Raw genomic sequence first — 27,894 nt, 5'->3', positions numbered from 1 at the left:
CTTTTAACAGCACATCTGCCGCACGCGGAAAAATTAACGCCTTCATTTTTATTTATCATGCGATAAATGGAATTATTGCATATTGCGACAGGCTTATGTGGAAGCGATCGTTTTATTTATTCAATTTTTTTGAATCCCGCGCCATCAAAATGAGTGACTTCCGGCTCCAGTCTCGGGTTGAGGACGAATGCGAATATGACGTCACTCGGGTCAGCATCTCACAATACAGCATTGCTTTAAAGCATGCAGATGGACTGCGGATTCAGGGGTCGGCCGGTCGACGACCGATGGCTTGTTGCACACCCCCCTTGGTCCTCTTTGCGTGTCCGCCGGGAGATTGCTATACTCTGCTTATGCTCGTGTGGTTCTCTGTATCGTCCAGACTTCCGGCCCCCTCTGCCCTCTTTGTGTGCCCGGCAATAGACCATTATTCTAGGGTTGGACTTGGGCAGCTAAGCGCTCCTCCGACATCGGCCGGTTTGTCCGGCGGTCATTCTCCATCTGCTTCCCTGGCAAAATAGCGCTCATGCCCACAGCAGGGGAACGACAAGCTGTAGCTTGCTTGCCGCCAGCAAGGTTGCCGATCCGTGAAGACAATCGACAACCCTGCCGCCATGTGACATGATCTGGGGTAGTTTTGTGTGATTTTTTTGCTTCGAAAGGTGAGAATAATACTTGGAAACGCTGCTCAGTTCGGGTTAGCATGTCGGCTATCTGTCACGCCTCCTGGTTTGTTTACGCTCTCCGAAGTCGGGGCAGGGAAATGGCAAAAGCTGGACTAACTCCGGTGGCATAAAATATCGTTCGGAAGGTGCAAGAAGTTGACAGTTTTGAACATTATGGAGTAATTTTGCCATGTCGTACTGAAGAAATGCATTTTCAATATTTCATTTTCCATTTAGCACAAGACTGTCATTTGTCATTACCATACCATTTATTTAGCAATTGGGGAAAAATACTTAGATAAAAATAATATCCTGTAAAAATATTGGAGTAGGCAGATTGAAACAATGACATTTTGCTGCTCTCTTTGTCGCATTTTCCTCATTCTGAATAATTCCCACTCACTGGGCTGAATTCTAAATCAGATGAAATCGCTACTCTGCCGACGTCATCCTCCAGCTGTAATGAAAGACAGGGGCTAAACGGCAGATTAAAAGACTAATTTCTCATCATCTGCACTTTGCCAAATTGTTGTATATAGTCGAATCATCTCAAAATTTGATTTTAATTCACATAATAATGTTATTTAAGATTTTCTTTTTAATGCTGTCGCAGCCACTTTAACGCCCCCTGGAAGTCTCCCCCACCTCGGTTGTCATGGCAACAATTTAGAAGTCAAGGAGATGGCCATTATGGCTCACGATTTTCAAGCTAGACCATCGTTATGACAATATTATTTTCTCCGTAGTCACGCGGATGAATTATCACGTTATTTTCATACCGTAGGTTTCATTCTCATTAACTTTTCTCAAATCGAATGGTCTGGATATGTGGGCATTAATCTGCACACCTGACAGTAAACCTTGTTTATTGTCTCATCTTAGCCGAGCCAATTCCAGCTGTCTCGCCACTGGGCTGAAACTTTTCCTCCCTTTTCATATTAGATTTTGCTTTCCCTCAACTCCTCCGGTGACTCTCTCTTTCTTAAGTGGTCTTTTTTCCCTGGTTCTTGGCTGGGTGCTGGGGATTTCAGAAACATGTCGTCTTGTAATAATCACATTAGGTGGGTACTGAGATGCTCACAATCAGTCAACAGCAGTAATCAGGTTGTGCGCGTTCACGCGAGAGTGAGCGAGCGAGCAAGCAAGGTACAGTGCCTTGCAAAAGTATTCGGCCCCCTTGAATCTTGCAACCTTTCGCCACATTTCAGGCTTCAAACATAAAGATATGAAATGTAATTTTTTTGTCAAGAATCAACAACAAGTGGGACACAATCGTGAAGTGGAACAACATTTACTGGATAATTTAAACTTTTTTAACAAATAAAAAAACTGAAAAGTGGGGCGTGCAATATTATTCGGCCCCTTTACTTTCAGTGCAGCAAACTCACTCCAGAAGTTCAGTGAGGATCTCTGAATGATCCACTGTTGTCCTAAATGACTGATGATGATAAAAAGAATCCACCTGTGCGTAATCAAGTCTCCGTATAAATGCACCTGCTCTGTGATCGTCTCAGGCTTCTGTTTAAAGTGCGGAGAGCATTATGAAAACCAAGGAACACACCAGGCAGGTCCGAGATACTGTTGTGGAGAAGTTTAAAGCCGGATTTGGATACAAAAAGATTTCCCAAGCTTTAAACATCTCAAGGAGCACTGTGCAAGCCATCATATTGAAATGGAAGGAGCATCAGACCACTGCAAATCTACCAAGACCCGGCCGTCCTTTCAAACTTTCTTCTCAAACAAGGAGAAAACTGATCAGAGATGCAGCCAAGAGGCCCATGATCACTCTGGATGAACTGCAGAGATCTACAGCTGAGGTGGGAGAGTCTGTCCATAGGACAACAAACAGTCGTACACTGCACAAATCTGGCCTTTATGGAAGAGTGGCAATAAGAAAGCCATTTCTCAAAGATATCCATAAAAAGTCTCGTTTAAAGTTTGCCACAAGCCACCTGGGAGACACACCAAACATGTGGAAGAAGGTGCTCTGGTCAGATGAAACCAAAATTGAACTTTTTGGCCACAATGCAAAACGATATGTTTGGCGTAAAAGCAACACAGCTCATCACCCTGAACACACCATCCCCACTGTCAAACATGGTGGTGGCAGCATCATGGTTTGGGCCTGCTTTTCTTCAGCAGGGACAGGGAAGATGGTTAAAATTGACGGGAAGATGGATGCAGCCAAATACAGGAACATTCTGGAAGAAAACCTGTTGGTATCTGCACAAGACCTGAGACTGGGACGGAGATTTATCTTCCAACAGGACAATGATCCAAAACATAAAGCCAATTCTACAATGGAATGGTTCAAAAATAAACGTATCCAGGTGTTAGAATGGCCAAGTCAAAGTCCAGACCTGAATCCAATTAAGAATCTGTGGAAAGAGCTGAAGACTGCTGTTCACAAACACTCTCCATCCAACCTCACTGAGCTCGAGCTGTTTTGCAAGGAAGAATGGGCAAGAATGTCAGTCTCTCGATGTGCAAAACTGATAGAAACATACCCCAAGCGACTTGCAGCTGTAATTGGAGCAAAAGGTGGCGCTACAAAGTATTAACGCAAGGGGGCCGAATAATATTGCACGCCCCACTTTTCAGTTTTTTATTTGTTAAAAAAGTTTAAATTATCCAATAAATTTTGTTCCACTTCACGATTGTGTCCCACTTGTTGTTGATTCTTGACAAAAAATTAAAATTTTATATCTTTATGTTTGAAGCCTGAAATGTGGCGAAAGGTTGCAAGGTTCAAGGGGGCCGAATACTTTTGCAAGGCACTGTATGTTTACGCCCCACGGAGAACAACGGCTGCAGCATAGACTGTAAGGCTGTCTTTAATTAGGATAGCGTAACATCTTCAAAACACTAGAAATTAATCTAAAATAAACCTTTTTTTTTTTAACTCGACGCATTGTTTTTAGTGGCCCCACCGGGCCATTTTTATTGTCGACCCCTGCATCATTATTAATGCAAAGTGTTGCATTCATATTCACTTGTTATACTTGATCAAACCAGAGTCAAATATTGAAGAAATGTCAGGATTGAATATCACCCACACACAGTATAACTTACCGAAACTCATCTCCCTTGTGTTTTTGTGTGTGTGTGCATGCGTGCATGTGTGCGATTATGGTTGTTTGTCTTTTCTAGGGGTTGAGTGACAAGTGTATCCATGCTGTGCTCGGTGGTCCGGAGGCAAATGTGGACACTGTGGCTGCCACGCTGTGCTTAGCATTACATCTTAGCCAGGTATACACATGTGTGTTTGTTAAGTGAGTGAATGGTGTTAGTAATGCCTTGTTCTTTATTGTAGAACACGGAAAATAAGCACTAAGGTAACCAAAAATCCAAAAACCAAAAAATGTACCCGAGTTCCCGTTTTGCAATGTAGAGCAATAGTCCCCCGTTCTGCCTTGTACACGTGCGTGTGTGTGAATATAAATACATATATGTTTGTATTAAGAGTGTAACGGCATTTGTATTCCTCCCGTAATCTCACGGTACAGGCATCACGGTTTGGTGCACGCAGTCAGGCGGCGAATATGTTTGAGTATTAAAAAAAAAACATGTCGGAGTTGGTCCTCCTTTACTCGAGAGGGGCGGTAGAAGTAATGCGCCTAAACCAACAACCGACATTAGGGGGAAAAAAAAGACAAACCAAAACAGACAAAGAAGGAGTTATCATTGGTTAGTATGAGGAAAGTTAAGGCGAATATAAAGAGTTGGGAACTATAGAATGCAGTATTACTAGCACTTTCTAAAATGCATTCATTTTATATTTTCAAATCAGGAAATGTTTATTTTGCTCTAACCCTAGGCTGAAGTCATTGAAACACTCAGTGAGTATTTATTTTTACACAATTTGAAGAGATGCTCTTTCATTTTTGAAATAATTATCACTTTTTATTTTATTTTAGCTAACAGAAAAATATATCTTATGTGGGAGTGTATGTTCACTGGTAATGGTTTACAGTTAACTGTGTGTAATCTAACATTGAAAATCGTAGTCTTGTCATAAATCTTTATTCATAAAAGCATGTGTTGTCCAATTTTGCACATAAACTGTGAAATAAAGAATTCTTCTATGTGTTTTGCACTTTAATAGAAGTGTTTTTGTTTTTTTTGTTAAAGCTTTTTGTTTTTTTTCTTAGTTTTAGGGAACCCCGTACTGAGGTACATACCGAACCATACCATTAAAGCTCATAAAGTTTGTCCTCAACCCCATTGTCTCGTTGCTGTATGTATGATTTTTCTCAGACGCAGCCCTCCGCAGGTGTGAGCGTGCCACTGCTGTATGGCCGGCGTGGTGATGCCACCTCGCTGCCTCGAGAAACTCTGGCCTACCTGCACAAGATCAAAGTGTGCGAAAGCCTCTTGCTGTGGAAGGATGACCTGGACCTCATCAAAATCCACCGGGCGGGGAAACTGTCAGTCACGTTACTGAGGAATGGATTGCTGGACGGGTATACAGTACACACACACACGATGTGTTTGGTTTATATTCACTAATACATCCATCCTATTTGTACATTTTTTTTCAAGCTAGCCCAGAGTAATATACCAGTAAATAACGTGATTTGCACGTAATTAGCCGATTAATCACACAAGTAATTGGTGATTAATAGATTATAAAAGTTTATTTAAAAAAAATAAAAATTTAAAAAAGCAAAAAAAATAATCATAAGACGGAGGCAAGCCTAAAAAAGTGCAGTATCACATTTTTACATGTTTGTTATCATGTTTTTAAATGACAAAATGGGCTATCATGTAAAAACGTGATACTAAAAACGTGATGCTATCATTGTAAAAACGTGATAACTATCATGTAAAAATGTGATACTATCACGTAAAAATGTGATAATAATGTAAAAATGTGATACTATCATGTAAAAACGTGATATGTTAAAACCTGATATCTATCATGTTAAAGTGTGATACTGGACTTTATTTTATTTATTATTATTATTATTTATTTTAGGGGTGTCAAACGCTTAAAATTTTTAATCGAGTTAATTACAGCTTAAAAATTAATTAATCGTAATTAATTGCAATTAATCACAATTCAAACCATCTATAAAATATGCCATATTTTTCTGTAAATTATTGTTGGAATGGAAAGATAAGACACAAGATGAATGCATCCATTCAACATACGGTACATAAGTACTGTATTTCTTTATTATTACAATAAATCAACAAGATGGCATTACCATTATTAATATTCTGTTAAAGCGATCCATGGATAGAAAGACTTGTAGTTCTTAAAAGATAACTGTTAGTACAAGTTATATAAATGTTATATTAAAACCCCTCTTCGTGTTTTCGTTTTAATAAAATTTGTAAAATTTTCAATCAAAAAATAAACTAGTAGCCTGCCATTGTTGATGTCAATAATTACTTACACAATGCTAATGGTTGCTTAAGCCTATAAAATCAGTCGCACCCAAGCGCCAGCAAAGGGAGCCAAAACTCCGAAAAACACAAGTACACGTTTCACTGTGCTGTCATTGTAATATGTTTGAGCGGGGCATTTGTGCGTTAATTGCATCAAATATTTTAACGTGATTAATTTAAAAAATTAATTAATGCCCGTTAACGCGATAATTTTGACAGCCCTAATTTATTTATTTATTTTTTAGGGGTGGCAGCAATCCGCTTCCATAAAAACGAAATAGTTGTGTTCCATTTTTTCGATTAAAAAAACGTAGTAAAAATATTTAATCCCCCCCTGATTTTTATAATTAAAAAAAAAAATTAAAAAAAAAAAAAAAATCACAGTTTTGTGGTCAACAATCTCTGAGCGATGAACCGACATTCAAAATAGTTAATCCATCAGATAATTGATTAGTTGTTGATTTGTCGATTAGTCGTTCCCTATTTGGAACACATAATTGCCCTCCGAATGAACGCATAACTACGATGTGGCAAAAAAATGAGTTTGACACCCCTGCAGTACATGGAATGGTTCTCATCCACTCACACAATCGTGTATATGAACTAAGACGTGCAGGAAAGGAGTGTGTATTCGCAAATGCATCCTCTGACCGTATGTGTTTCTGCAAATCAGCTCTGAGTGCCACACTTTGGACTCCAGCATCCTGCGAGTGGTCCATCACCATGATGATGATGATGATGATGATGACTGTGGCCTGGCTTCTGCGGCGGTGACGGTTGCCACAGAGCTTCTTCAAGAGGCACCCGAGCGCGTCGGAGCAGTGCTGAGGGAGAGCCTCGGAGGTGAGACAAAGGCGTACATGCACCCTGGGGGAAGTAATGGGGCGACGCGTGCTCAAATCCAGTCGCTTAACATCCACCAGGAGAGTGAAAGGTTGTGAGTAAGGAACAGAGCCACAATAAAGTGGCACTGTTGCTCTTGAGTTACGTATGAGTGAGTTCGTAGAATATTAAAAACTTTTAGAACTATGGACACCCTCCTCAAAAATAACTGGGTGTGAGATTGCAAGTGTCACATGCTGTACATTTGGCTGGCTTATTTAAACTGTGCTACTTGAAGTGACAAATTTTCACCGTGGTGACTAGGGGTGCGACGATACAGGTAACTCATGATTCGATACTGTTACAATAGGTGGCCTATGATAATGATAATATCACGATACACATCTACAATTTTCGATATATTGTAAGAAATTTCTTCAACGGTATATTACGACATGTGACTGCAAAAGAAAATATACAATGTACAAAGAAACGTGCATTTGCGCAGTGCTTTACTGCACAAGTCTTGTAAATGTAAGTACTGCTTAGCTGGACAATTAATGTGCAGGAGACTGCATTGCTTTCTGGTACTGAAAAGTCAGTAGCAACTTTCTTGATTTGTTTTACTGTGTTATGTGTTCATTAGGGGTGTTAAAAAATTCTGAGATATATTTTGATAGTACGTTACGCAATTTTCATATCGATTCAAAATCCGTCTGTATCAATACTTAACTTGTGTTTTTGTCGGAATGAACAATTCAGTGGATGCACTTCTACTCCTATCCACTAATTGGCCGCGTGCAGCAGCATTGCCTTACTGTTTGCTGAAGTAACAACATGAGATTAATCAGCGTAGAGATTTGTGTACGTTGCCCTCTAGTGGTTGGTCCCCCATTGCTGGGATGTTTACATGCCTGTAGTGCCACAGCTGGCAAAGTAATTTATTTACTGATCACTGATTACGCCTCAAAAATGTAATCTAGTTACTTTACTGATTACATCATTATCAAAATAAGTTACTTTAAAGGTAATTTATCAGTTACCTTTACCAATTTTTTACCCTTTGCCGCCTCAACATAAAATGACAACAGAAAAATGTCATCGGATGTAATTGACTTACTGATATTTTAATTTAAAGGGGAAGATCAGAATTTTTCCACATAAGGCTTAGTCTTCAAGTTAGCGGAGGTTTAAATAGTCGATGGAGTTGATTTCGACCACCATTGACTCACGCTAGCTTAGCCACTCCGGAGCCCTGAAACTCACAAATATCTGACAAACTGCATGGAATTTGTTGAAATCAACTCCACCGACTAATTAAACTCCGCTAACTCGAAGATTAAACCCAATGTCAAAAATTCTGAATTTCGGGATATGGTTAACAGCACGTCAGTGCCAATGTAAAACAATGCAAATTGACTCCACAATAATCAACAACACACGAATGAATTGCACAGTGCAATAAACACAAAGGTGGGGGTGGGTGCAGGTGTGTGCGCACAACCCGGAAGTACGCCGTACACACACGCGGTCAATTTGGCCACAAAACGTGGCGGCAACTAAGCACTTTACATTCAATCGGACTTGCAACAAATCCGAAAGATGCTAAATGAACACGTCACCTCACGTCATGAATGTGCAACTCGAATATGATGTAAACCAGACATGTCCAAAGTGCGGCCCGGGGGCCAAATGCGGCCCGCCCTTGGTCAAATTTCATCCGGCCCCCAGCCTCTGTCATAAAATCAATAACGTCTGGCCCGCACACAGACCTAATAAATTGGTCAACAGTACTGCTACCAGCATATGACGTAGCTTACACACTAAATGCTGCTCCTCATATACCCACTAAAAGGCAGCAGTACTCTAAGCAACATTACACCGTGTGACCCTTTACTCCCAATTTTCTAAAATGGCGACAATCAACAAAAAAAGAATGTTGACTGCGACGGCCGATGCTTCAAAGAAATTGGTGGAAATTGGACTATTTCTTCACTAAAATACGCAACAACTGTGTCTGTCTCATTTGCAAAGAGACAGAAGCTGTTTTTAAAGAGTTCAGTGTGAGGCGATATTACCAAACAAGACACGCTGACATGTACGACAAGATTACAGGGAAGGTAGGTAGCGAGAAATTGAAGCAATTTTAAGTTAGTTTAATTTTACAGCTGCAGTATTTCGCAAGAGCCCGAGGGATGAAACAGAACGCCACGAAGGGTAGTTGCGAGAGTGTTGAAATTATTAATTAAAAAAATAAATAAATAAAGCAAATGTGACACACAGAATGGCTTGCTAAAATTTGCTTAAATATATTGTTCTACGTAAAGGACGTCATTCAAGGTCGGCCCCCCACATTTTAACCACACCACACCATCTGGCCCCCTTTGCAAAAGTTTGGACATCCCTGATGTAAACAGTGCTTGCCAACTGGGAGCGATGACTGCCCGTTGTTGCAACGGAAGCTACGAAACAGACGCGCATGTAAGGTGTCCAAACTATCGCTGATACGCTCCAGAATGAAGGAAAAGTACTCACGTTCATTCATAGATGTAAACAGATCAAAATTCCCTCGCACATTACAACACTCGGCTCGAGTGTGCACCCGCACTGGCAGCCTGGCCCACGCCTTTCTCAGTCCCAAAACTTTGCTCGAGACCAAAACAGGAAGTAGCTGTAGGCGGTTACCATGGAAACACGTACCGGGAACCTTTTTCTAGCATTTTCTATTCAAAATGCTCCTCGTACATGCCTACAATATTCTTCATTCTACATACAATATGAGGCAGTAACAAAATAGTAATGCACAGACACTAAGGAAACTACTGGTAATCAGATTACTAGTTTGGAAAAATGAATGCGTTCGATTACTCGTTACTTAAAGAAAGTAATCAGACTACAACACTGGCTGCTGTTATCTGTGTGCTGTAGGTGGCACACCTCAGCAGTGGCATACGGGATACTTCCGGTCATTTTGCTCAGATTAGTCATCTGAAATTTGAGCTCATTTTGGCTTTTACTGCAAAAAAGGAAGCATGGAGTATTTAGAATCCTGCATTTAAGCAGGTTTGGACTGAAGCAGGTTTGCGCTAAAAAAGAGAAAATGTTATAATGTTTTCTGATATGATTTACAAGTATCGCAATAATAGTCTTCCAGTGTCGTATCGGGATTAATCGGATTGAATCGTGACATGTTAATTGTGGTTATAGATCACATTGCCAGATGTGAGGCAAAACACACCTCTAGTGTCCGTCCCTCCGTGCATCCATCCATCCGTCCATGCATCCATCCATTTTCTCCCGCTTATCAGTGTTCGGGTCGCGGGGGTAGCAGTTTAAGCAGGGAAGCCCAAATTTCCCTCTCCTCAGCAACTTCATCCAGCTCTTCTCGGTTTATTCCAAGATGTTCCCAGGCCAGCCGGGAGATATAATCTCCCCAGCATGTCCTGGGTCGACCCCGCGGCCTGCTTCCTGTAGCACATGCCATGAACACTTCATCGGGGAGGCGTTCCAGAGGGATCTTCATCAGATGCCCAAGTCACCTCATTTTGCTCCTTTTGATACGGAGGAGCAGCGGCTCTACTCCGAACCCCTCCAGGATGACAGAGCTTCTCACCTTATCTCTATGGGAGGAAGCTCATTTCGGCCGCTTGTATCAGTCTATACTTGCCGTCAGTCTATCGATTATATATTGTGACAGAGCACAACAATTTATTGCAATATAAATTTTTTTTCCTCCACCACTAATGGTGACATCACCACTAAGCCAGTGAAGATGCAAACTTGGAGGTTAAGAAAATAGCTTTGACCTAACATATCTTGTGGCATCTACAGGCAATAGAAAGCCTATAGGCCAAATTTGGGTCTTGAAAATGTTCCCTGTAAAAGCGATGGATGCAGGGAAGAGTGAATTAAGGTCAGGAAAGAGCTTGAGAGCCGCACGATAACAAGGGAGAACACATAAACACAGGCAACAAAAAGGATCTAATTACATAACAACGGCATGCCATCAACTTGACTGTGACAGTCATTTGAACAAAGAGGCCTACAAAAAGTTTGAAAACACAAGTCAAAACTTCTATTGCAAAATGACCTGCATTATTTGTACTACTCTATATTTTTATCAGTAAAATATGTACGGTACATTTGCATGTGTGCTTTCAGAGGCGTTGCGGCTCCAAAGTGAAGCCTTTAAGATCAAACATGGCCACCGGTCCGAGCAACTTCATGAGTTGCTGAGACGTTTGGAGCGATGTAGTGACAGCAAGGGTGGGCTGCCAGGTGATTATTTACTCTATGTTCTGGCAGCTGGGGTGTAACGGTACACACAAGTCGTGGTTCGGTAAGTACCTTGATACAGGGGTCACTGTGACTGTACGGGACCAATACAAATACCAATACATTCCTAATTGGGCGCCATTGACAGCGATGGGTTTGAATTTGAATTATTATTTCAGTTAGTTTATTCAAACCATTCAAAGTATGCAATGCATGTATGTACAAACAGATACAGTATATGTTTATACAATTAGATGTGCGAAAAGGACACTCCAAACAAGCTATTTAAAGCTAAAAGTAGGGGGTCCAGTTTTCCACAAATATGAAATACCGGTCAGATATCCTTGTAAATGTGGACAGCATACACATACACACAATTAACTTTGGACAATTTCAGCATTCTGGTTACATTGGATTTGATGTGAAGTACAGAAGTAATGTTAGCTAAAAATCAGCAAATTAGACATCCATTGCTAGAAGTTGAGCGGTAAATTAGTTAGGTAATTAGATTTAAATTAGTTTGACACTAGTAGACGTCTAATTCCCTTGAACCAGGAGGGTTGGCAGCAATAATCAGACTGCCAGCCTTCCCAGTTCTATTGAACTGATCTACTAGTGACAAAACCAATTTAAATTCACAGTAGATGGATTAAAAGAGCCGCATGATTGGAAGTTTACCATTGTCAATGGTGCAGAGAGTTAAAATAGCACCATGTAAGATTGATGGCCAGAATTGGCACTGCAACCAAGAACAAAATATTGATGCGCGCAGCATCCCTTTCCCCTTTGGGTTGCCAGAAAAGCGCTTTGCAATCGAGACTCAAGCTGCGTTATCATACCAATGTTGCATTTCATTAAGAAAAGACACAAAGGCTAACAAACTATACGTTCATGTTTGCAATGATCATGTGAACATTACTCTGTAACTGTTAAGTCTTCTTGTTGTTGTCCTAACATGGCCTAGGCCTGGAGCACCTGCTGTCCAAGGAGCTGAAGGAGTTCTCAGACGGAGAGACGACCATTGCTCTCACCTCTGTCACTCTAGGGGAAGAGGTAAGCTTCTCAACTTGTAGAAAACGTTTGAAATCACAATGATAGCACTCTGGCTTGAAAGGCATGGCCGTTGTTGCTGTGGCGACTAGTAAATGTGTTACCCGGCAGGAAAATCACCACCCCTTCATTTTTTGGGGGAAAATATGCTATTTGCATGCCTAAACAATTTAAAATATATTTTATATAGTATAAATTATTAGTATAGTAAGTATTAGTGGTGTGACAATATATCGAAAAGGTGAAATATCGCAATTCTTTGTTGCCCAAGAGGCAACTGGTTCCTACCAAAATCTTCTATATTGTCTACATTAGCTCACTGGCTGCCATTGACAGCGCTAGACATCCATTTCATTTTGACGGAATTGGACGTCTAGCGCCATCAATGGCCCTGAAACCATTCACAGCCCGTCTTTTGTGGGCATTTACAGGTTACATCCTGTTGGTTTTGAGTCACTTCCTTTTAATTTGGGGCCATTTTTGAGTTACTTCCTTTTCAATAACCAAAATAAACTTGAAGTGACCTGAAAATGCTTAAAATGAACAGTAAGTGACCCGTTAATGATGTGAAATGCCCCAAAATGAACTCATTGCCTGGCATTGGCTGCCACAGACGGTCATAGATGCCCAATCCGATTGAAATAGAAGGAACCTCCCAGTTTAAATGCATTGGACGTCTACTTGTGATAAACTCATTGTCATTCACAAGCGTCATTAATTGTTGAACACCATATCGTGAGATCATTATCGTGAGCCTTGTAACGTGCAAAATTAAATAATGTTCTTAAAACCAAAATTGTATATAATTAAAATAATAATATAAGTATGAATAAAAGTCACAACTCTGTCTCATTGTGTGGGAAGACCCAGTTTCTTGACGTACTTTCAAGTTTCAAGTTCAAACCAAATATTCACATCTGCTGGTTACTCACAATGAGACGGGCAGTTACGTTGATGAAAAAAAACCCTTTGCTGGCAAAACAGAATAACAAACTCGGTATAGTATAGTTAGAAAAACCTATATATATATTTCTTTTATTATTTTACTCTCGATATTGGATGCAACCTGAATATTACTATTGTAACAACCAGGCGTTACACGGATACACCGCAGAAAATGCGTTCCTCTTCTCCCTTCTGCATCTCGTAATGTCTTCATCCACATTTCCACACACACACACGTTCATTAAAATCTCCTTCTCCCTTGCAAAGCTCATCTCTGACTGCCTAGTGCGCGGTATTAGGCCTATGTGTAAAATAAATGATGTCTGTTGCCAGGGGGCTTGGGCTCCGTCTCCCCTGGAACACTACCCAAAGTCCAAGGAACATTAAACACCCACACCCTCGTTTAGTGAATAAATAACCATTCATTTCAAAAGGCTTATGCGTGGACTTTCTGTGCATATTTTAGCACAGAGAGCGGGCCCCCCATTAGAGACTTTAGATAGAAGAAATGGCCAGCGGCCCAGTGTCACGTTGGGCCACTAATGACGTGAGAAGATGAGCCCCCCTGCCCCCCTCTCACATTTGCAGTGTGTGTATTGATACGTGGAGTTTTAATTGTGTTTGAGAAGAAGGCGCTCTGTATCAGCCGGTCATTTGTGGAGGTGCGTCAAGTGCTTACGGGGGGGACTTCTGCGGCCTTTAATGGATCTTTCCGGAAAACTAAATAAATTACATTCAATTAGCTAGTAATGGTTTGTGTGCTTGGCGACAAGTTCAATTTACGGGGAGAGATTTTGACTGTGGGTTTGGAACAGCTCACGATACGATACAATTTGCGATAGAAGGCTCACGATAATGATTATCACATAATTTGGCGATATAACAATTGTCGATACATGGATCAGGAAATAATTTTTAAATATTTTTAGGGCTGTCAAAATTATCGCGTTAACGGGCGTTAATTAATTTTTTAAATTAATCCCGTTAAAATATTTGACGCAATTAACGCACTATGCCCGCTCAGACAGATTTAAATGTCAGTGCAGTGAAAGGCCAACTTGTTAATTGTGTTTTATGGAGTTTTTCCGCCCTCTGCTGGCGCTTGGGTGTGACTTGCATATGTTATGTGGCGTAATGTCGCCCTCTGCTGGCGATTCAGTGCAGCGGATTATTTGGGTTTCGGCGCGCTTTTCTGACGTAATTATATGTCGACGTGAACTCACACTAATAGACAGTGCTATTCAGACCAGCTAACGTCCGCATCCAGTATTCAGTGGCAGTTCTCATAGCCCCATCACACTGTTTGTGTCTAATACATGCATCGCTTGTGAGTTATATTCCTCCTTTGTTTATATTCATGAGCATTAGATAGTTATTGATGATGTGTATTTGAATTTGTTCACATATATGGTGAAATGCAGTTACATTGTTAAATGCTTGTGAGCTAATTGGCTAGTGCTACTGCTCAAATGGACACGTGTGTGTACATTTTATGTTATTTTGTGATTTATGCAAGTTATTGACACATTGCCCTGTTATTTTCAGTTTTACAAAAATACAAGAAACGTGCTCCTGTCAAAAAGAGATGACTTCAGTAAAGCCCATGCAACTTTGCCACGCCGTCTGATTTCTTTTTGGAACTTATGTTCGCTATCTGTCAATTTGTGTACTCACACACATTGAGGACAGAATAGGGCTACTAGTTTATTTTTTGATTGAAAATTTTACAAATTTTATTAAAACGAAAACATTAAGAGGCGTTTTAATATAACATTTTATCCATGGATCACTTTAACAGAATGTTAATAATTTTAATGCCGTCTTGTTGATTTATTGTTGTAATAAACAAATACAGTCCTTATTTACCGTATGTTGAATGTATATATCCATCTTGTCTTATCTTTCCATTCCAACAATAATTTACAGAAAAATATGGCATATTTTATAGATGGTTCGAACTGCGATTAATTGCGATTAATTACGATTAATTAATTTTTAAGCTGTAATTAACTCGATTAAAAATTTTAATCGTTTGACAGCCCTAAATATTTTACCATTCAAGTGATACACAGATCTTTTCTTCTTTTTGTTGTGAATTGAATTGAATTTATCAATACTAAATGTCGAATTCGTTTGAACTGGGAAGGGTGGATTGGGCGTTTAGCGCCTAGATGGCAGCCAGTGAGTCAACATATTTAGCCAAAAACAAACTAGTCCAGCATGAGATATAATTGCCATAAATGTGGCCCACGAACCAAAATGAGTTTGACACCCATTGGATGAATGTCTTTGATTGATTATAAAATTGAAAAAATTCTTAAGCACTCCACTGTGTTTCTTTACTCATTGATGAAGATAGACAGACAGTCAAAATAGATTGGGCATCTGTCACCATCAATGGCAGCCAATGAGTTAAACTGGTTTTCACTGTGAAAACATAAACAGTGGGTGTAAAAAGCTGCATACCAATTCAAATGATACAATACCACCCCACAAGACCACTTTTTATGATTCCAGATAATAGGTGTCAAACTCTAGGACCAGATCTGGCCTGCCCCGTCATTTTGGCCTTGTTCAGACTGGCAGCCATGATCCAATTTTTAGCCCATTCAGATTGAAACTGGATGGCTCATTTGTAGTCTGAACAGTCACAAATCACAGAAATCAGATTTTTGCGAGACTGATTGAAACCATATATAGGAGGTAGTTTCATATCAGATATGGACAAGATGCTTTTCGGTCTGAAAAGCTAGGATGCGTTTTGACTGTCTGTGACGTCACTCTATGCTGGATGACTCCTTCGTTGCCTCAACCACCTGTCAGGTGTGTCAATAATGTGGCCCAGTCCAAACAGGCCCAGATCTGATTGGGACCCTAGCTAAAGATAGTGTGAACGGTCAGCCCTAAAAATCAGATTTGAGTAGGATCCCATTGGAATCAGATATGCCTGCTGTCTGAATGCAGCCTTTGTAAATCATGTGCATTGACCTCATGTTTTTTTAGCTAAAATATTTAAATACACCTTCAAAGACTACAGAAACAATACAGTGATCCCTCGCTACTTCGCGCTTCAAACTTCACGCCCTCAGTCCATTGCTGATTTTTTTCCCCCAATTAAATTAAAAAAAAAAAAAATACAGATAAGCTGTCCCAAGCCCAAGTGTAGTCTCACTCTCGTTGCCTCCCTCCCGCTCCCTGCTTTTTGTTCGTCAGGCAGTGCACTGCATTGGAGTTGCTTATTGAAATTAACGATGATTGACAGATGTTTGTGTTTTGCCAGATTCACAAACTTCAAAAGCGCCGCATGCGTCAATCATCATTTAACTTGTCAAACAGTTGCTGTGGCAACTCATTGTGTGTAAATGAGCAGCTTGAGCGGATTCGAGTGGACTCGCTCAATGAAGCATTTAATAAAGCCAAGCATTTTTCTACTACTTTATTCTTGTTTAAAAATAATTCGGTGGGACAGTAACATGTAACTCATCATACTTATTACACATAAAGTGCTTAAAAAACATTTATTAAAATATATAGGTATATACATTTTTTTTTTTTAATTATTATTTGGGGAAAAAAGTGAAAAAACCTGTCTTATATGAATTTCTTTCCAATGCTAAATCTGAATGAATATAGTGAACACACATACAGAAAAAAAAAAGAATACAATTTTTTATTTTTATTTTTGGGGGGGTTGTGTACTTCGCAATTTTTCACATCGCGGCCGGCGGGTTCTGATCCCCATTAACAACGAAAAACGAGGAATCACTGTATTTGAAAGAATACATATTTTTCGCCTAACTGAAAAGTTAAATATTTTTTTATTTAAAAAATGGAGAACATTTACATTAATTAAAAATGTAGATACATTTATAAGAAAAATAATGAATAATATATACTTTCTGTAAGTTGTCAATGTTTTTGTTTTAAAAAAATATATATAAATCTTAAAAAAGGAAAATATTTTTGCGAAAATTTGTTATTAAGAGGCTCAAAAAAGAGCAAACAGACTTTTTAGGGCAACAATATTCCTTAACTCGACTATTCACAAGATGTTTTTAGTTAAAAAGTGCAAACACATTTTAAAAAATGAAATATTACTAATATAAATTATATGTAAATCACATGATTATGGGAATAACCATATCACCTTCCATGCAAATTTGAATTAAATAAACAAATCCGCTATCAAGTTCGCAAAATTCCTTCATGGGCCTTTGACCTCGTTAGCCCGAAATTTAATCATCTATCCTATTTCATATTGCGAACATATGCAGCAAATTTGATATTCCCTTATTTTGTGTTAAGTTATCTTGGACACAACATGCAGTTAAAGTATTGATCGACTATCAAAATAGTTGTTGATCTTTTTGATAATTGATTAGTTGTCAATTCGTCAATTCATTGTGGCAGAATTAATAGCGCTCCTCAGAAAACCATACTACGCTATGGGCTGCGGCAAAGATGAATGTGACGCCATTTATTGATCCTAACCAAGTAAAAGTGAAGGAAGCGGTCTGTTTTGATACAATACATACATCAAACAGCGTGAAGCTCAAATCTTGGTGTTGTTGTCAAGTCGGTGGAAGTATGTGTATGTGCTTGCAAATGGGCCCGAGCAGATGAAGCATTGTTGGGATGACGACTTGTCATGCTGTGGAATTGATGAACTGTAGGAGGGACAGCGCCCGCAGCCACAAACATGACTTTGTGAGTAATGTCTTGTTTTTTCCCTAGTGTGTTAATATGGACATTTATGCTCACTGAATACACTTTCTGTTTGTCACTTCCAATTGAGACCCCGTTAGGGTGTCGAGTTGCAGTCCTGTGTTGGACTTTAGCTGTCATTTTAATGACCACCGATGGCCTCTAATGTGTTGTTTGTTCTCGGTCCTGCGGTCCTTCTGTTTGCTTACGCGGAGCCGCTTTTGCCACGACAATCCTTGCACAAATAATTACGCTGGTTAATGACGGGGCCCGCAGCCACTGCGCCCGCTAAATGCCTTTCTGATGGGAGGTGCCGGGAGACAGCAGGTGCAGAGCGGGCCTCCTGGGGACTAAGATTGAAGATGAGCAACCCCCTCTGACGCTACATCCTCACTTGTTTTTTGGGGATGTTTTTAAATGAAAAGAGTGTTTCATAAGAAGTTATGGAAGATAATTATCAGTCTGATAGACATTGTGTCAATCCAGGAAATTGCGATCAGAACTGGGCGATATGAAAAAAATACTTTTTTTTCCTGCCCTATCTGCCGATCTCAATTCTTTTCATGATTATATATATATACAGTATATGTATATGTATATATATATATATATATATGTATTTTTTTTTAACTAGTAGTTTCAACAGGACTATATTAAGGGTGGGAACCTCTGAGTATCTCACGATATGATACGATTTGAGATACAATGCTCACAGCAACGATCTTAGGATATGGTAATACAACAATTATTGATACATGGGTCAGGAAATCCTTCTGCTACAACAGGGATCTCCAACCACCGGGTCGGGGACTGGCACCGGTACGCGGCGCATTTGCTACCAGGCTGCCGGGTAATAATGAATAAATTTTTTACAACCACAATCTGACCTCTGCCCCTTGACACATCAATATGCCTGTCTACTCTATTGACTAATCCAAGTGGAGATTTGTGTATATCACCCTGTAGTTGTTGCCCACCATTATTGGGGTGTTTGCAGCCCAACATCAGTCAGTACAAACAGCAACGTTAGCTGCTGTTGGCTGTGTGCTGTGGGTAGCACACCTCAGCAATGACGGACGGGGTACGTCCGGTCGTTTTGCTCAGAGCTAGCATCTATTTTTTATATCCACGTGCGCTTGACCTCGATAATGACTTAAGCGCATCAGATTTGTTCCCGGAAACAATGAGCCCACACATTAGTGATGATGACTGAAAAGCAGACGTCTTTTGACAGCTTTTTACGGGGAAAAGGCCACATGCTGAACCAGAAGAGAATCCTACAACCAAGTTCATTCTGCATAATATGTGGTTAGAAGTTAGCAAACGAGGCAACACAAGCGAATACTCTGAAGGCATCATACCTCATGGCGAACCGTATTGCTAAAGCCAAGAAACTTATCATGCCTACGACCAAGGATATTTGCCGTCAAGTTTTAGGAGAGGCCGCTGTTCAAAAAGGTTGATTTAGAGTATGGTGACTTGCATGTTCTCTGCACATGTTCGTTTTTAGCCCCGTCGTGTGATTTTATATTTACTGTAATTTTCTGCCACACATTGCCGGTCTGTGGGGCAAAAAAGGTTGGGGACCACTGCTCTACAATACGTTAATTCCTATGGATTTCCAACCCAAGTAAATCGATATCAACAAGAATTGACCCCCAAAATTGCCCCCAAATCAACATGAAGTGACCCTGAAATGCCCCAAAATCAAAAGAGTGGACCTCGAAATGCCCTCAAATCAACAAGTGGTGACGCGAAATCTACAGTAAGTGACCCTAGAATGCCTCAGAATCTACAGTGAGTGAGCCTAAATGCCAACAGTAAGTGACACAAAATGTACAGAAAATAAACCTGAAAGGCCCTTAATCAACAGGAAGTGTCCCCAAAATTCTCCCATATCAAAATGAAGTGACCCAATATGAACAGGAAGTGAACCAGAATCGCTCCAAAATACACAGGAAGTGACCCGATATCTAAAGGAAGTCCGAGATGCCCCTGTACATCAACGGCGAGTGTGTGGAGAGGGTCCACACCTTCAGGTTCCTAGGAGTCCAGATCTCAGATGACCTCTCATAGACACCAAACATAACAGCTATCATAAAGAAAGCTCAGCAGAGTCCTCAGGAAGAACAAGCTGGATAGGAAGCTGCTACTGGCCTTTTACCACTCATCGATTGAGAGCCTGCTAACATACTGCATTTCCACCTGGTATGGGAGTTGCACTGCTGCAGACAGGGAGAGGCTTCAGAGGACAGTCAAGACGGCGCAGAGGATCATTGGCTGTCCTCTCCCCTCCCTGATGGACATCTACTCCTCTCGATGCCTCAGCAGAGCTCTAAAAATCCTCAAGGACAGCTCACATCCTGTTTCCCAGCTGTTTTAACTGCTCCCCTCTGGGAGACGCTATAGGTGTTTAAAAGCAAGAACAAACAGACTGAGGAACAGTTTCTTTGCTAAAACCATCTCCACGCTGAACAGCCATATATAACACCACATCACCCAATGTCCCATATTCATTTACATGCAATATACTATGTGCAATACTTACTAAGTGCAATATTCAATGCCTCGCTGTCAACTTCTGCAACTTAACTTCTATTCACACATATTCTATATGCAATACTTATTCACGTGCAGTATTAATCTGCAATATTCAATGCCTTCACTGCCAACTGCTGCCATTTCACTTCCAATTATTTGCACTGCCTGAACGAAGGACTAACTTAATCATATCTTATACTATTTAGATGTTCCACTTTTATTCTTGCAAGCCACTTTCGAAATTTTTACTTGTGCAATATTCAATGCCTTCACTGTCAACTGCTGCTACTTCACTTCAATTATTTGCACTGCCTTAACATACGACTACCTCATACATATTTTATATTTATTTAGATTTTATACTTGCAAGCCACTTTCGAGATATTTTACTTGTCCTGCACTGTAAAGGGAGATGCTCCACAATTTCATTGTACAACCATATAATGACAATAAAGTGCTATTCTATTCTATTCTATTCTATTCTATTCTATTCTATTCTATTCTATTCTATTCTATTCTATTCTATTCTATTCTATTCTATTCTATTCTAAAATCAAGAGGAAGTGATATACCAACCATCACAGCAAAGGTACCGTTGCAATTTCTCCAGAAATTGCATTCTCTAGTTGGATTTTAACATTTCTCTCGATACTGTATCTAAAAAAACGATAGCAAAATGACACTTTTGTCCAAATTTTTCTTTTTCAGTGACGTAAATTTAGTTAATTCTCACTACTTTTATCCAAGAATCATTTTGCTTCTCTGCCAGTGCTATTGTTTCTATCTGTTAAGAGGCAAAGGTAATATTTGGAGATATCTCCTGCTCACTTGAAGCATAGTTGATGTGCTATACTGTAAGGCTGTCGCAATATGCAATAATTCCATTTATCGCGCGATAAATAAAAATGAAGGCGGTAATTTTTCCGCTGCGATTTATCGCCTCGCGTCCACGTGTGTGTGCGTGTGCGGCAGTCGTGCTATTAAAAGTTCGGATTCCTCTTTACCAACTGCGCAAAATGCATCTTCGTTCCAGGTCCGCAAAAACTAGCACCGGAGCCAATCGTTCCCATTATATCCTATTGTTCAACGTATACCGGCCGCGTCAGTGCTCCGGAGTGACTGTGGACCATCTACGGCGCGCCGGTGTTGTTGACGTGTGGGCGCTCCTGTCAGGAGTGACATTTCACGCGGGGCTGCTATTTTTCGGCACAACGCCGGATATTTACAATGAAGTCCGCCAAAACATTGTTACCGACTTGGCTGCTACGAAGAACCTCGCTTTGAAAACGAACAGCTGAATGAAATTAAGAGTGCTGTGCTTCAAACTCGTCCTGTTTATGAAAGTCGATTGTCATATGCTGGTGTTGTGTAGTAATGAGCAGACGTGACTTCACTGGCGCTTGCTAACTTTTTTAATGCGCGCACACACTAGATATCATGAACTAGATGTGCTACGTCCCATGCCATTGGCTAGGTGAGCCCAGAGTGATTATGGGACACGTAGTCCATATACTACATCAATTCGAATTCTAAACTGTCATGACTGAATGGAAGTTAAGAAGGCCAAATCAATCCATACCAGTGACTATAGATAATGTTGCAAATATTGTTAATTCAATACGTGACACAGATGGATTCGGACCACAAATAGGATTTCTTGCTCAGGTACAGTAGCTGCTAAGAGAGCTGTAGCAATCAACAGTGTGCCCCACCTGACTTTACAAACAGTAAAAATTGTTCTCAGCACTTTCATACAATTTTTTTTCAGATCAATAAGAAGTAAGCAGATAAATATTATGCACTAAAATACGTGTTTATATGATGGCAATTTAATTTTTGCTCGTTAGCAAAAAAAACAACAAAAAAAAAACACAAAAAAAACCCCAAAAGATATAATTATTTTTTTTTACAGAGCATTAAATGTATTGAATCGGATCGAAAATCGTGTCCCCCCTATCAAAAATCATACCGAACCGTGACTTAACTGTATCGTTGCATCCCTACGGAACACCATTGCAGAAGCTATGACGGGAAAAGTTTTTCATTTGCCTAAATGCTTAAGTTATTAAGTGCAATTTTTTAAATTATTTTTTTTAACAATTTTAATTCTGTGTTTCTGTGCGGTATCAATATTGTTGTTTTTAAATGGGTGTACATGATCTATTAATATATACTGTATTCTCACTGTGTTATTGTAAATTGGTAAAAAAAAAAAATTGGGGGGGCGCAATAATATCGCAATAATTTATGAGAATAATTATCGCATACTAAAATTTGTTATCGCGACAGGCCTACTATACTGTGACCCATAAGTCCATAAGCATACTAATATATTTACTTTCTGCTCAGCATATCACGATATTAGCAATATGAGATCATCATTGATGGTAGCTTTGCATTTAATGCAAAAGCTACCATCTGTAATATTCCTTTTTTCCCTACAATTGCCTTTATTCAGCGGGCAACCCAACCGATTCCGTTTGACCCACCGACACGGTTCATACACTAAAATGACCGGGCTCTATCATTAGACACCCAAAAATGACCGTTTGGCCCAAAATGCTACTTGTCCTACAATTTTTGTCCAAATCACATACATCCAAAAATCCAGGACGCTAAGGGACACAGAAGTTCTATTCAGTTTTTTATAAAAACGTATGGTTCAGCCAAAATTAGCCCAAAACATACCCATTCATCTCTAATGAGCAAAATTTACCATTGATTTTCAATGGCCCTGTTCGCCATTCATTTCAATAGCACAAAAATTTCCATTCACTGCTATTGATTTCCAAACTAAGTGGCACTGAAATGCCCCCAAATCAACAGGAAGTGACCCAATATGAACAAGAAGTGACCCTGAAATGCTCCCAAATAACAGGCAGTGCCCATTAAATGCCTCAAAATCAACAAGACGTGACACAATATGTACAGGAAGTGACCCTGGAATGCTTCAAAATCAACAGGGCGTGACCCTGGAATGCCTCAAAATTAACAGGCAGTGACCCTGAAATACCCCAAATCAACAGGAAGTGAACCCGAATCGCTCCAAAATAAACAGGAAGTGACCCAGATCTACAGGAAGTCAGAGATATTGCAAAATCAACAGGAAGTGACCTAATATATCAACCATCACAGCAAAGCTCCCGTCGCAATTTCTCCAGAAATTGCATTTTCTAGTTTTATATCGTTTAGACGATGTACAGTGGGGCAAATAAGTATTTAGTCAACCACTAATTGTGCAAGTTCTCCTACTTGAAAATATTAGAGAGGCCTGTAATTGTCAACATGGGCAACACGGCCTTTCAACTCCCTCCACAAATTTTCTATGGGGTTGGGATCTGGAGACTTGCTAGGCCACTCCAGGACCTTGAAATGCTTCTTACGAAGCCACTCCTTTGTTGCCCAGGCTGTGTGTTTGGGATCATTGTCATGCTCAAAGACCCAGCCACGTCTTATCTTCAGTGCCCCTGCTGACGGAAGGAGATTTTCACTCAAAATCTCTCAATACATGGCCCCATTCATTCTTTTCTTTACACAGATCAGTCGTCCTGGTCTCTTTGCAAAAAAACAGTCCCAAAGCATTATGTTTCCACCCCCATGCTTCACAGTGGGTATCGTGCAATTTAGTATTCTTTTTCGTCCAAACACGAGAACCTGTGTTTCTACCAAAAAGTTCTATTTTGGTTTAATCTGACCATAACACATTCTCCCAGTCCTCTTCTTGATCATCCAAACGCTCTCTAGCAAACCGCAGGCCTGGACGTGTACTTTCTTCAGCCGTGGGACACGTCTGGCAGTGCAGGACTTGAGTCCCTGGCGGCGCATTGTGTTACTGATAGTAGCGTTTGTTACTGTGGTCCCAGCTCTCTGTAGGTCATTCACTAGGTCCCTCCGTGTGGTTCGGGGATTTTTGATCACCATTCTTGTTATCATTTTGACGCAACGGGGTGAGGAAGGAGTTGAAAGTCCGTGTCGCACAACGACCGCCCCAAAACATCACTGCTCTAGAGGAGATCTGCTTGGAGGAATGGGCCAAAATACCACCAACAGTGTGTGAAAAGCTTGTGAAGAGTTACAGAAAACGTTTGGCCTCCGTTATTTTCAACAAAGGGTACATAACAAAGTATTGAGATGAAGTTTTGGTATTGACCAAATACTTATTTTCCACCATAATTTGCAAATAAATTCTTTAAAAATCAAACAATGTGATTTTCTGTTTTTTTTTCCACATTCTGTCTCTCATGGTTGAGGTTACCCATGTTGACAATTACAGGCCTCTCTAATATTTTCAAGTGGTTGACTAAATACTTATTTGCCCCACTGTATATCTTCATATCGTGCATCACTAGAAGGGGACATTTCTGGTTCAGTATAGAAGCCTTCATTAAAGTTTGCCAATAATTCAAAAGTTTCACACTCTTGGCTCAGTTCTTCCACTTTTAACCATCTTAACTTTACTCCTTCCTCCTCGTCCCCTCTCTTCATTACCATTCTCTCCTTGTAGCATCTATGGGGTTTTGCGTGCGAAAAAACAAAACATAACATTTGTGGACTCAGCTCAGCTCAGTTGCGCTCCGCCCTCCCTCCACCAAAACCCCACGTCGAACGAACGAAGCATCATCATCAAGAGACCGAAAGATGGACATATGCGCTTGTTTTATGCAAACTTTTACCCCCCTCTCTCCTTCCCTCTCGTGTTGATGATGCTTGTGCGCGTGTGTGCGCGTTTAAGCGGGGTGGCCTCTGCTGTGCAAGCAGACACGTGTATAAATCACAACCGCCTTGATGGATTCGTCAGGGTGGCGCAAAAAGCCTCGACTGTCTTTCAGTGCTGTGCCGAGTATGTAAAGGGTATGCAAAGAGTCTAAATGACTAAATGCTTGATTGATTCTTTGTTGGCGACAGCAGGAAACGGTTTTGACAGAGTTGGCGTGCCTGCTGACGTGACTTATGATCAGGGCCCATTGAGTGGAGACGCTCACCTAACGCTGGTGTGTTATGTGAGCACTGGAAATAGGTATTACACATATGATTAAAAAGTGAACAAAGGGAGGTATAAAGTTTAATATGACAAGACAATTCTTCAAAATTGAATAAACAGACAAAATGTTCAAATTTCCACATTTAATGAAATTTCCAAATTCCTCATTTCTTGACTGATTTTAACCTGTTACAACTTCAAATCTTTACCGCGCGATAACTCGGCTCATCCTTAAACTCCAATCGGAGTGCGGCTTTCGCTAACGTGTTGCTAATTTATAAAGAAGTGCAATCTGTGGAAGTGGTTGGGTGGCTAATTTACGCCGTTAGGAGCCAAATGGCAGACAGACTGTCTCGCTGCATGTCATCGCATGCCATTTTTGCATGCCCCATCTTCTCTATGCTTGCGTGAGTGTGCGTAAGTCACTGTAACTTTAAAGCAGTAATAGGCAGCCTGTGGTTTGGGCGCCAAATGCAACTTGAATAAGTGTACAGTATATCGACGCTAGTGTCTGTTATATGTTTGTAATGCGTGACATTTTCATATTGTACGTGGAGTACAATTATACATTTAAGTTGTGTCACTCATGTGAGATGTGCTGAACCTCTCCCTCACTCTCCTTCAATGGAGTTTAGAAGGTGTTTCAAACTCGGCTGCGCTCCATCTTGCTTGTATGGAAACTCATGGTAGAATTTGTTTTCTTATCTTGGCAAGAGAGAATATGGCATATTGCTTTAGCCTTTAAAGATCTGTGCTGAGTGGTCATCACACGCTGTATGTAATTTGTCCCGTTAGCATAGCATTAGCGTTAGCATTTGCATCAACTTTAGCGTGGGTACGCCACATCTTCGACGGCTATGCATATTTAATGATTAAAATTAAAATAGTTGGCTTGACGTCTAACGAAATAGCTAAACGCTTGTCTAGCCAATTTGGCCCAACATCTTCTCGCAGGGTTACACGTTTGCCATCACGAAACATAACATACAAATTGGTCCTTCTTGTCAATGAATGGGAGTGTAATTAGAGCCATGTTCTGGGCCTCAAAATCGTCATAGCCTTAGCACCAGCGTTGACAAGACACTGCTGCAGCCTTATAATATTAATTTATAAGAAGAAGAAGAACATCATCTTCCGGGTTATGGCTCATTGTAAAACCGATCTTGGTGGAAAACAAATTTTGGGCGTATTTTGTTTTTTTGAATTCAATTCAATAAACTGATATTGGAAAAATGGATTAAGGCTCATTTTCCGTTATTGAATTACCAGTTTTTAATTGGGAAATGGGAGACGATTAATTTCTTTTTTGTTTTTTTCTTTTTATTAACACACATAAAAACCCAAAACTGAATTGGGCTCAGTTTTTTGTTTTCCAAAATTAAAGGGGAAAAAAATAGCCGAAAGGTACGTGGATCCTGCACCTCTCATCAAGTTAATGCAGATTTTTTTTTTTTTTAAATGCGACCTGTCTGATGAACTCTTTGTAACATGAATTTTTAGCTTGTAACCCGGAGCAAAAACATGTTGGTCAATGAACCAATATACCTGAAGAAAAAAATTCCAACTTTTCTGTCTTGTCTCATTCAAAAATGCAAAACCAACAGTTGCACAAGGGATCCAAACAAATAAAGCAAATGTATTCTAGACAACTTTTGCTTGACAAACAAGACAATGCGTTAACATGACTTTCCGCTGCCATCCATCACCGCGAGAGAATTAGCATAATCTGTGTGGCGGATCTTTTAAGAGCAAACACTAATTGCCGTCCTATAAATCAGTTTGACAGTTTTGTCTATCATAAATGAAGCCCTCCTTTAGTGAGGGAAATTGTATGTGTAGTGATGAGTTGTGCTCTGTAAGCACAGTGGAAATTTTATCAATCATTTTTACACTATGACAATCCCGTTAGCATTTCTACTTTACGTTCCACCAAAATTCTTTATTTTTAACTGATGTTGATCTTTATCTTTCACAGCGCGGGTTTGGTTATGAAGATGCCTTGAAATCCTTCTGCAACCGGCACGGGTATGATGGGTTGATGCTTCTCTTGGCTGTCGAAAATGCTGTCAGTCCTCCCCGCCTGCAGGTAGTGGTCTGCTCCAACAACACGGAACTCCTCAACCAGGTGAACTACTAATGTCGTAAACCCCTTAGTAACTGTGTTTCAAAGGAGATGTTATTCTTTAAGTCTTTATAGAGCATTCATTCAACTCATTGGCTGCCACGTTCAACACATTTTGATTGGGTTCTAGGGGGGATGATTATTCACCGGCCTTTGCTAGTAGAAAAGTTTCTGCAGGCAACAAACAGTCGAGCAAGGGGGGTGGGCGTGTATTAGAGATATTTTAACTTAAACACTATACCTGTATAAGGCCTCCGAAGTGGGGGAGTGTTATATTTTAACACTTAAACACTATATTCCAGCTTCGAACATCATCTTACCTATCTGTTTGACCTTCCCCTCGCCAACTACACCCCATTTACGCCTGCTAACTGAAAATTACTTTCTGTACAGTA

General features: G+C 40.2%; 1 protein-coding gene across 3 annotated transcripts in view; it reads left to right on the top strand.

The window, feature by feature from the left end:
• LOC130912954 (uncharacterized) overlaps positions 1-27,894 on the top strand; it is a 101,322-nt gene that overhangs the window by 16,924 nt on the left and 56,504 nt on the right. For all 3 annotated transcript variants that reach the window (XM_057831142.1, XM_057831141.1, XM_057831140.1), the window contains 6 exons: positions 3,816-3,914; positions 4,923-5,128; positions 6,733-6,902; positions 11,043-11,159; positions 12,121-12,209; positions 27,353-27,502. In XM_057831142.1, the coding sequence (XP_057687125.1) occupies positions 3,816-3,914; positions 4,923-5,128; positions 6,733-6,902; positions 11,043-11,159; positions 12,121-12,209; positions 27,353-27,502 (831 nt within the window). The remainder of the gene's footprint in view (positions 1-3,815; positions 3,915-4,922; positions 5,129-6,732; positions 6,903-11,042; positions 11,160-12,120; positions 12,210-27,352; positions 27,503-27,894) is intronic.

This window comes from Corythoichthys intestinalis, chromosome 3 (genome assembly GCF_030265065.1).
Source record: "Corythoichthys intestinalis isolate RoL2023-P3 chromosome 3, ASM3026506v1, whole genome shotgun sequence".
NCBI classification, from domain to species: Eukaryota; Metazoa; Chordata; class Actinopteri; order Syngnathiformes; family Syngnathidae; genus Corythoichthys; species Corythoichthys intestinalis.
Note: the sequence above shows the minus strand (reverse complement) of the source record. Positions and strands in the feature narration are given on the sequence as shown.